This window comes from Protomyctophum bolini (genome assembly GCF_963924005.1).
Source record: "Protomyctophum bolini genome assembly, chromosome: 11".
In the NCBI taxonomy this organism is placed as follows: Eukaryota; Metazoa; Chordata; class Actinopteri; order Myctophiformes; family Myctophidae; genus Protomyctophum; species Protomyctophum bolini.
Genome location: NC_137872.1, coordinates 24,797,131 through 24,808,416, shown reverse-complemented (window position 1 = coordinate 24,808,416; position 11,286 = coordinate 24,797,131). Strand labels below are relative to the sequence as shown.

The 11,286-nt window shown below is 47.3% G+C and overlaps 1 protein-coding gene across 1 annotated transcript; it reads right to left on the bottom strand.

Moving 5' to 3' along the window:
- Nucleotides 1-2,293: 2,293 nt before the first annotated feature.
- On the bottom strand, nucleotides 2,294-11,071 carry metrnla (meteorin like, glial cell differentiation regulator a). The gene is made up of 4 exons (XM_080774863.1): nucleotides 10,634-11,071; nucleotides 8,024-8,415; nucleotides 3,661-3,720; nucleotides 2,294-3,215 (listed from the first exon to the last, which is right to left on the bottom strand). Exons 1-4 carry the CDS (start codon nucleotides 10,723-10,725, stop codon nucleotides 2,899-2,901), a joined length of 861 nt encoding a protein of 286 aa, XP_080630989.1. The 5' UTR covers nucleotides 10,726-11,071; the 3' UTR covers nucleotides 2,294-2,898.
- Between the last annotated feature and the right edge of the window lie 215 nt (nucleotides 11,072-11,286).

Sequence of the window (11,286 nt, the reverse complement as noted above, 5' to 3'; positions counted from 1 at the left end):
GTGTGTTTATGTGTGCCATGGGGGTAGGGCCACGTGCACAGCGCACGCACACACACACACACACACACACACACACACACACACACACACACACACACACACAAACCACAGAGAGCCTATTGATTCCGTCTAATCAAGGCGGTGTATCTGCGGGGAAGCTGCACACGCGTGTGTGAAGTCAACACATTCTTGACATTCCAGAACTTCCCAAAGAAGAGAGAGAAATGCTAGCCACTACAACACTGATCTCACTATGGTTCCTCTGGCCTCGTCTCTCCAGGGGTCGTCTTTTACTCCTTTCGCTCCATTGCCTTTATTGCTGCCAAGTGACTGTGCAGTTTGCTGCCATGGCACTTTTCAACACTACCAGCTTTTTCTTTCTCTCTTGTAATTCCACCCACGAGATGATGACCGTTGCCTGCCTGCCTGCCTCCTGGCTGCATTACACGGACGGCAGAGACAGTGGACGTATTCATGTGAGGTCTGGACCAGTCATCCCCAACTAGACTGAACTGGTCACTCTCCACTGGACCCACATTTGACCTTTTCCATGAAATCACATCTCATTGTGTTGAAGGAAACAGAGAAAAAAGAAAAGAAAGGGAGGCACAGTGAAGACATCTTTATCAACAAATCCGTGGCTTGACTTGACCAAAGACTAAGGCACCCTTGCGTTCATTGCCGAAATTGGCTCAAATTCAAGATAATAACTTAAGAAGCTATTACTAATGATTATGTATGAGTATCCCTGCCAGAAACATCCCACAGAAAACAGTTGGGTGTCTATATCCACATGCCCACCAGTTGAGAAACACTGGTTGGTATCAGGATTAGTGGCTTTATCTACATGAACTGCATACTGATCTCTGACAGCAGTAAGTCATGTTTTCACCCTCAAGTACATATTCATTATCACACAGCAGAATTATGGCCAAGTCCCCCCCCCCCCCTAATTTGTTTCTGCTAAACTGTATGACAGGAAAGAATCATTAAGTCTTTGTTGAATCAAATCTCAGGATTTGTGTGCACACACAGGGGTCACAATCCTTCCATAAGGATCTTTGCTGCCACCTGAAGACTTTGGCCATCTGTCATCATGGGCAGCTGCCGCAGACCACTCTGTGACAGCAGATTGAGCAAGGTGGGCTGGGTGGATTTAGGGAGAGAGTGTTCTGACCCAACGGGACAGCTGGGCAGATGAAGACGCTGTCAGCGGCCGAGCCAGCAGCCAAGGGGAGGGCCTCGTCCTCCTCCCCTTCCAAGGCTCCTAGCACGAGAGCCAGAGTGAGAAGGTTCACCGCACGGCACCGTTACTATAGGAACTCTGTTTGCATTTCCCAGTGAGCGATTCCCGGGCCGGGGTCGCTGGCTTTCAGCTGGAATTCAGACGTTCAATTCAGCGCACAGGGCTGTCTGGAATAGCAATTGTCTGTATTGGGCCAAGTTATTGAAAGGCATTCTAGGGCACATTTCCGTTTAAGTGGAAAAAGGCTGGCAAAAAGAGCCCGGCTACACATTGGATGTTATCTTAGCAGGCCTGGCTTAAAGGCAGCATCATCTGCTGCAGCAGCAAGGTCTATAGAACCTCAATCCTTGAGTCATTCCGAGGGTTTGAGGTGGACAAAATTAAAGACCTTCATTTTTTTAAAGTGGAGCTGTACCGTAGCGACTCTCCATGCCAATCAAAACCTGGACTGCGGTTGTGAGAGTGCTTCTCTCTGGCCTGTGCCCGATCACAGTGCTGTATTCAGCTCCATCTCCTGTCCTCTCACTCTCTCTCCTACCGGGCGGCTGCACTGGAACAAAGAGCTCTTTCACAGTGACCTTGACACACGGCCACCCCCATCACCACAGGAACCAATGCAGAGGAATCCACCCCAGCTCTCTGATATCAATCTCCCTCCCCTCCCTGGCAGACGGTACAAGACCAAGACTGAGGTGAACCATAGAGGGAGGGATAACACACTCATAGACGAGTCAAGAGTGCTTCCAGGGGGGAAAAAAGGAATATAGAAATAACTTGTTAGTTAGTACCATAATGAAGATTGCCGCTGATCGGCTCTCACTCACTACATGTTTGGAGCTCTGAGAAATACGATGGCTGAAGTTAAAACCTCAGACAGAGGGGTCATTAATGTTTGCGTTAAAAACAAATATTGCTAGCAATAGTCAATCCATTATTCTCAATGGAAAACTTGACTTTGCCCAGGCCCTCTATGTACTGTATTTAGCCTCTATGAATTTAGACAGCTGTTTATTTCACACAGAAATAACACAACCCCAAAAAACACTGTTCCAAGGAATAACATTTTATTCTCAAGGGGAAAAAAGTATTTTTGTACAATTATACTGCCTGAACAGCACATTTACATTCAGGCGTTAAATTGCACATAATTTTTTTAATACAAAATAAAAATAAAAACAGGCTTTCACTTTACATTTCTGTCATAAGAAATAACTTCCAAAACTGTACATCAAGCTTTTTACAAAAGCACGTGGAGCTTCCAATTTACAATGTTCATTCACATTTTATACACGCATGAAACCAAACGGGTGTCTTCTGCTACATTTAAACCCTCCATAGTTCCTCTTCTGCGAACTATGGCAGTCCTAACACATTCCACATTGGCTCACGGTTGGCTGTGAGTGCAGAGTCCAACCACCATGCTGCTTGGCAACATTCAAGAGCTCCGTTCTCTGTCTCAGAACAATTCATGAGACAGCAGGAGAGGAGAGGGGGGATCTGGGGGTCTGGGACTCTGCGGCCAGTCTGTCAGTCTAGCAGACCGTATCGTCCTCTCTCTCTCCTCAGGATCTCTACACTGTGTTTAGCTTCTCCTTCCCGTCCTGGGAGGACTTGTCCCGTTTTTCCAAGCGTCGGCAGGTACGCCAGGGAAGTCAGTCAGTGTCCACGTGGCAGGGGTTGGTCCCCTGGCGCTGTGCCTCGAGGTATAGCCTGAGGAAGTCTTTATACCGCGGCGCACAGCCCATCCAGGCCTCTCCGAACCTCACCGTCCCCGTGAAGAGGAAGTCGCCCTCCCCGGACTTGACTCCGCACTGGAGGGGCATCTTCACCTGGCCGGTCCATGATCTCCTCGCCCTCACACCTCCGGACACAAACACCCGTGTCTTCTGTCTGTACAGGCGGCTGATGTCCACGGTGACAGATGACTGCTCCTCCTCGCGCTGGACCTTCTTGATGCTGCCCCGTGCCACTGTGAACCAGAACAGGAAGACTGCGTTAGCATACTGGTTCCAGTAGGAACCGCTCAGTGGTGTGAAGTGATCAAGTAAATGGACTCAAGTAATTTGGAGGCATTTATTTCATTTTTATTTTACAGTATTTTCCTATTTGTACTTTTACTCCACTACAATTATTTGAATGTAATACATACATTAATAAGAAACTACTTCAACCCTACTTTGGCTATTTGAAAATAGTCAATCTACAAGCTCATAGACTTTAATACATATAATAATATAATATACATGTATACATGACAAACTTGTTAAATGGGACATACTGTACTGCATAATGGTACTTTAAGTATATTCTGATGCCAATACTTTTGTACTCAATACTCAAGTAAACACCAGACTTTTACTTAAACCAAGTATTTCTGGCAACAGTGGCATAACAACAGCATAACAACAACTTACCGAAGTCACTGGTGCAGACCGCTAGGAGCGTCTCAGCATCTGTGCACGGCTGGCAGGGAGCTACGTAGAGAGAAAGATTGAGAATGGGTTACATTTTTGCACACTAGTCTACGACGACTACAGAAAACGACAGAGGAAAACTTTGATTCCTGCAATCCCTACCCCATGTAGAACTATAAAAAAATAATCAAACAGCTCACAGTTTTCCACATTTTGGTAACACAGCTGTGTGTGCTGCCTGCGGCCAGCCAGGCATGTGGGGCTCGTGGCCTTCGCGTATGCACCACGTTCATGGTAATTAATTTCCGCCCCGTAGACGGTTTATTTATTTATGTGGACAGCAGAACGGGAGTCGGCTGTCATGAGCTCTGGGTTTTACACCAAACAGAGCTGGATGCAGAGCCTGCTGGCAGTGAAATAGCTACTCACTGGTCATTAAAAAAAATGCAGATGAGTGTGTATGTGAGTGCGCGCATTTGCGCATGGGATCACCTCGTTCACCCCCTGTCCCCACCAGAATAGGAACCCTTTGACACAACAAATGAGAACCAGATGAATGAGATGGCATGAGGAGAGCAGAGAGCAGAGAGAAGGAGGGCTACGTCTCTGCTTTGTGCAGTGCTGGTGCGCTCCAGCAGGTTTGTTGCCTGCTGGGTCCATTGACACAAGTCCCTAAACCATTCCAAACAGCAAGCGCACCCGTCAACCTCCAGTTGAGTCAACTATAATGTCACTGGTACGCAGACAAATCCAGGGTATTAGTCTGACTCTGATGGCATAGAAATGGGCCCATATGGGTCAACAGTGAAGATAGCCAGGAAATAAGAGACCATTACAGATGAACGCTTAACAGTCAAAACAACGAATGGCCCACATTCGACATAAGCACCTCTCCTCTCCAGCACCGCTTGGTTTGAACCAAAACAAGAACCTCTGCCAGAGGGCAAATAATTGGGCGTAGGAGAGAGAAAAAAAAACGAATTAACTGAAATAGCCTCCACTGTGACCAGACCTTTGAAAACGTCTGCCCCATAGGCCAGAGTTCACCTTTGACTGCAGCGGTAGCAGCATGTCAGCTGGGTCTGCCTAGGCTCCAGGAGGCTTTGAGTGTTTTACAACAGGAGAAAGGGCCCCTAAATGAGAGCAGTCAAGTCAATGATTAGTTGACTCAGGTGGCCCTGTGGCCGGGCCTGTGGGAGGGATGCCTTTATTAGTCCTGGACATGGTGCGTTTTTAGCGTCCAAGTGGCCCACAGGGGCAGGTGGGGAGTCTGGGGACCATAAGTGAAGGGTGGCCAAGCCAGCCAGCAGTGGGCTGCTGAGGGAGTGGTGACAGTCCTTACTAATCATTTGTGTTAATTTCATCTACTAAAACTAGGACGAAAAATGTTCGGCGACTACCTTTTTACCAAAATACATTTTGGTCAACGCCACTGTAGATTTAGTCGACTAAAACCTTATGGTATTTAGTCGACTACAACTAGACTAAAACTAAAAAAATTCAGATGACTAAAATATGACTAAAACAAAATGAAATTTTATTCAAAAGACTATGACTAAAACTAAATAAAATAAATTGCTGTCAAAATCAACACTGATACTAATCCACTGCCTGTGAGGGAGACCGATTTACAGTTCAGATAGATGGAGACAATGTCTTTAGCACACAGTGTCTATCTATCAGACTCATCAAAATTCATAAACGCAGGTGTCTGCGAGACTTTTGTTGCAGATATATTCCCGCAGAGACTAAATGAAGACACAGATCCTGAAAACACGTCTTGCTATATGGAAGGGGCATGCGACCTCTGTCATATCTTGGAGGCGAGTGTGGGAGGGGAGGGTCTTATTTTTAGCTGGCCTGTCTGAAGTCAGGGGGCATGAGGGCTGAGGGGAGAGCATGTCTTAGGTCAATTTGTGTTGCAACCCAAGGCGCCGGCGCATCACCGGCGAGTTCGGAGGTCACACAACCACAGGGCTTGGGAACAGCTGGAGAGTAGGAGAGAGTTCAAAATGGCCAACTGACCGACCTCGCCCTGGAGCCTTCGGCCCAGACCGGGGCTCTTTGATGTGAGGTTCGCCTGCTGCCTCGGCATAAGAAGAGCCAAAGCGGGGAGGCCTGATGTTATGATCTACAAATCCAACGATGCGCCGTAGTCCCACGATGAGTTGTGAGCTTGTGGATCGGCTGTTTTGGATGCGCGACACCGCCGCACGACAGAGTGTATAATTAGGCATAAGGGTATAGGCCCAAACCCAAAGCAGAGCGGAGCTCACATGTCAAGACATGAAAAAGAACCGCAGGAATGGGCTGGCAGCCGAGTCAGCATCTCTCCCTTGGCCCAAAACGCACGCTGCACCACTCTGATCGGAACCACTTCACAGGACCCGAAAGAGGGAGGAGGGCGGAGAGGGAGGGGTGGAGGGGGGATCGACAGCGTCCCTGCAACATCTGGGCCCAGATGAATTCCGACCTAATGGAGCACGACTCAGTAATACCACTCGGCAGCACAGAAGAGAAACCACTTCAAACAACGGGGAGGAGAGGGATGATACAGGAAGGGGTTGAGGAATGAAAAAGACAACAATGAGTTAAGGATTAAAACGGAATAGGAAAGGACGAGCGGAGAAAACTGCAGGCGAAAGGAGGCAACGGGGAGAAAGTTGCAGGAGATGGAGAGAAACGGGCTCCGTGAGCTCGAAAATAAAAAGATCCTCTCAACATCTGGTGAGAGAGAAGAATTCCAAGCTTACGGAGCGGAACTCAAACCCGGCACAGTGGGTCAGAGAGAAGAGGAAGGGAAAGAGGGGGGAAAAATAAAGAAATAGTGCAAAGAGAGAGAGAGAGAGAGAGAGGGAGTGAGAGAAGCACGCATCCATCCACCCGTCCAGGGACCCTGCGCCAGAATGCACATGACACAAGACTGCTGTCTCCGTGAGTCATCCCGGCGCTATGTCAGCCCTGGCCAGCCACACCACAACACTGGCTCATACCGCAGAGCCGCTGAGCAGAAGAAAGTAATCTGCTCAAAACAAGTCCTCAAACCCTCCCCACCTCTGTTTTATAGACTGGTGTGTACGCACCGCGGTGTGGCTGATGGGAGAAAGCGACAGAGTCGCTTGAAAATCAATTGTTGAAAATCTGCTTAAGAAGACTATCACACTGTCTTCAATAATAATAATAACGTAGCTAATAATGTAGTCGTAAAGATGTGAACCCAGAGAAGCGGTGAAAACAGCCGTGGGCCCGATAGCACAGCTTATATTTTTCTTTGTGTGGGGGAAAGAAGGAAAAAAAACACAGTCGCTGCACATTTGCGCAGCTTGAAGCTGGGTAGGTTTGGCAGGTACACAGCGTGAAAATAGAAGGCTGTTTTTAAAAGGGAGGCCCTCTGTTTGACTGCGCCCCCCTCTTCACACAGAAACCATCTAGGACAACGTGGAGCTCAGCAGCAAAACTCTCGAGTCAACTTTGGCTCGGTTGCATAACTAGTTATTAAGAGCCATCTAATGCGTGCGTGTGGAAATTAACTGTGCAAAACACCGACATTTGATCCAAGAGGACGTCAAGTTTCATAAAGACTGCAGATCCATGGGGGATTATATGTTGTTACCGAGAGTGAAGCTTTAATATTGCAAAAGAATACACAGTTTCAAAAACAACAATGGGGAATTAAACAGACAAATAAACAGATTTGAGAGAGGAGGAGCAATCTGTTGAAACAAGCCTACGATTTCCAACAACTCATAAACCTTTCCACCAGTAGATGGCTGTATTTAGTGTAGCCTACAGCAGGACACAGAGACAAACCAAAGCAAACCAGATTCTACACGGACTCAATCAAAGGTGGTCTGCACTGACTCTGCAGACATATTTGATAGCTTAATAAAATACATGAACCCCTAGGGTCCCTATTCCAGGCATGTCATAACAGTTAAACATTTGACGGATCTAGCAGATCTAAAAGCTCACAACAAAGCATCGCAACGACTGTGAGCTTGTTTGATTTTTCTTCAAAGAGATTTGGTTGAAAAAGGAAGGGACCATTCAGTAGCAGTACAGACTGGGGGACCCAGGTCAACAACAGGTTTAAGTGGTCAACTAAAAAAAGGAAAACAACATTGATAAAGTGTATAATAAGTATGCATAGTATAAAGGTCTATTCATACTCCAGTTTTAAGTGATAACAGAGAAACAGTAGCGATGTGTTTGGGTGAGCACTGAGTCGCTTACCACCATGGCGTGACGTCATGTTGTAGTTTTCGGTGGTCACCTTATCACCTAATAGTGGAGTATGAGTAGGCCTTAAGATTCTGCTGTAGTGCAACATCATAATAAGTAAATAAGAGACAAACAATCTCACCAGAAAACGAGTGGACACTCGCCCCCGCCGGCCTGCTGCTGACCAGCTCATACTGGAAGGCCGTGATCCGCCGGCTGATGTCCATGTGCGGGATGGCCTCGATGAAGAGCGCCCCCTCCTGGATGCCGAAGCAGTGCACTTTGCCCCGGGCCAGGTCCTGCTCGCGCAGCAGCAGCCGCAGCTTGCCGGTGCGGTCCAGGTAGATGTTGGTGCCGTTGGACTCCGCCGACGGCTTGATACACACGGAGAGGAGGGCGGCGGCCGGGGAGGCCGTGTTGGGCCGCAGGTTGACGATGATGGCCCCCGTGGGGTACAGCCACTCCAGAGAGCCCTGGGAGCAGCGCAGGTACACCTGCTCCACGTCCCGGGCATGGCCCTCGTGAGTCAGACCGCTGGAAGGAGAGGGCAGACAGGATGGTCAGGGGTGGATAGTAACCACGCACATGTAGGCCTACTACATATACTGTACTCAAGTACAATCTTTAGGTATTTTTGAGGGGCCCCTCCTATATTCAGCTATTAGTGTAGATTTTCGTCTTACACAAATTTCCATTGACAGCTAAGAGAGAGATGAACCAGGGACCCCTTAGCTAAGAGAGATGAACCAGGGACCCCTTAGCTAAGAGAGATGAACCAGGGACCCCTTAGCTAAGAGAGATGAACCAGGGACCCCTTAGCTAAGATAGATGAACCAGGGACCCCTTAGCTAAGAGAGAGATGAAGCAGGGACCCTTTAGCTAAGAGAGAGATGAAGCAGGGACCCCAACTACATATTGTATAAAACTGCATAATTGCAGATTAAATTATTTTCAGTTTGACAGCACTGCATGTTGGATTCATGTTAATGTGTATTTTCAGACATTTAACCACTGACCTTTCACTACATAGTCTGTACATAGTCTACCAAACCTCTTTGCCGAATATAGCCAAATATCTAGAATTTTTATATATTGTGCATATCCTGTCAATAACCTGTCCTGTACCCTTTCCTTGCAGAGGTACATTTTTTGTTAAGAGCCAAGTTCCTCTTGCGGCACCGAGAGTGGTCTGATTTGAGCCTGAGCTGACTAGTGTGAGCCAAAGGGGACGTCAAGGTGAAGGCCCCAGGCTTGCCTGTGTGAGTATGGACATTACACCAACATTCCTCCTAAAGCGTTAAGGCTAAAGCCCAGCAGTGCACAAGACCGGCGGCATGACCGGTCACGAGCCACTGCAGCTAAAATGACCCCAGCTCCCGATACAAAGTACTCCCTTATAGAACCATTGTTCCCCTCCAGAGCTTTGGCAAAAATGTGGCCCACTGGCTGCCTGCCTTTGGGAAGAGCTTGCAGCAGCATTGGGATGAAGCAGGGAAGGTGACATGGGGGCCTTCTGAACAGACAACAGTAGCCTGGGCTCTGCTGTATGCAAGTGCAAATGAAGGTCACGCCACCGAACCTCCCCTTTGCTTTCATGCCACCAAAGAGAGTGGAAGAGACTTGTCCAGGCAGCCCTCTGGACTCTGGCGCCAACATGACCAAATGACTCCCTCCAGAACTTAATGCCTGGTCAGGATTCAAAAAAATAAAACAAAACTCCAGCCTGTCAGTCATCCTGTGGCAACGCCAGAGTCAGGAAACCAGCAGCGTTCTATACCAGCGTTGCGGATGCCAAGCCAGTGGTTGGACTCTAGGGAGAAACACCCAGTTTCTTGAAAATGAGATGCTGAAATTCAAATGTGCCATAAAGCAACCCACCATGGCACATGTTGAGCATATGCAGCTGAAAGCCCCATAACCAGCTTCTCCTCAGCATGCCTCTAATTAAGACTTTTTTAACTTCATCATCTCTGCATGCAATTAGAGGAGATTAGTCAAGAGTAAGTCTAATGAACAACAGATTATTGGTTATGGGCTCGAAGTGCTGCATTTTGCCTACTCCTTCTGACTGGGGGATGAAAAACTAAACCACACGTTTTGAGGCACATGCATTTAAAAGTGCAAAACAGATTTCTGCAGATGTTGGATGGGATTTTCAAAGAGGTGAAACTTTCCACCATGTGGTATTGAGTCTGCATTGACAATCGTTCCCCCCCCCCCCCCAAGAATGATAGAAAGCAGAAAAGGAAAAATCACATTAAGGCTTTGGAGCAGTGCAATAAGCAACTTCTGAGCATTCCATAGCCTATACGTTTATGGCCTATCCTTAGTTATTATAAACAAGTCGAAATTAAATAAACAACTGATTTCTCCTCTACTAGCTATAAATACAATAAACAACTGATTTCTCCTCCTCTATAAATACATTGTAGCCTATCATGGTCATAATAAGCTTGTTTTGCTATTTTGATGTGAGGCACCGATTTCATCATAAGTGCTGAAACGGATGGAAAATGGTATAGAACTATATGAATGCAAAATAAATGAACAGCTTAGGTAGGTTATTATGTTGCTTGGCATCCTACGTGAAATACAATGTAGGCATATCTACGATCGAGAGACTCGTAAAGCTGGTAACTCAACTGTCACAATCAGTCACTGATAATCAAGAAGGCCACTTTCATCCCATTTTTACTTTACTTTCACGCCCGCTCTAAAAGAAGACTAGTGGAAGAAATGACTCTTTCATTACCTGCCCTTCCAACTGCACTCGTCGCTTGAATATTGGCAGGATACAATCCGCAGGAGATGAGAGAGCACATACGCCAGTATCGGGGTGAGCATGTTTATCTCCCACTCACCGCCGCTTCTTGTTGCTCTGATCGCAACTATAACTTTCTCCTCTCCTCAAGTCGTAAAACAGTACAATCCACCGACGGGGCTCCGTCTACGCGATGTCTCCATGTGTCCAGACTATGGAGGTCTGTTGAATCTTGACTTGAATACAACAATCTGAATCTTCGGATCGATTCTTCTACGGTATAGTAGTAGCGTAATAACTAGCCTCGATACCCAGGCTAACTAACTACACTGACTGTAGTAAAACTACAGCGAACACAGGCGCGCATTCAGCCCCTCCAGTCCAGTGCGCACAGCTGACAGCCCTAGTCCAGTCCCAATGTGTTGTGAGTTCCTTTCTATTCCTTGACTGTCTGGCGGTGATTACTCTGCCCTACGTCACACCCTGCCCTCACAGCGGGTTATCACGCTTGCGCACTGCGTGATCCCACACAGTTTAAAATACCCATAAACTCTACAGAACTACAGAATGGAACCAATTGGACCCATAAAGGCAGTGTTGTTGTGGTTCTCAAACTTTTTCGTGCCAAATAGCCTCCCCCCATA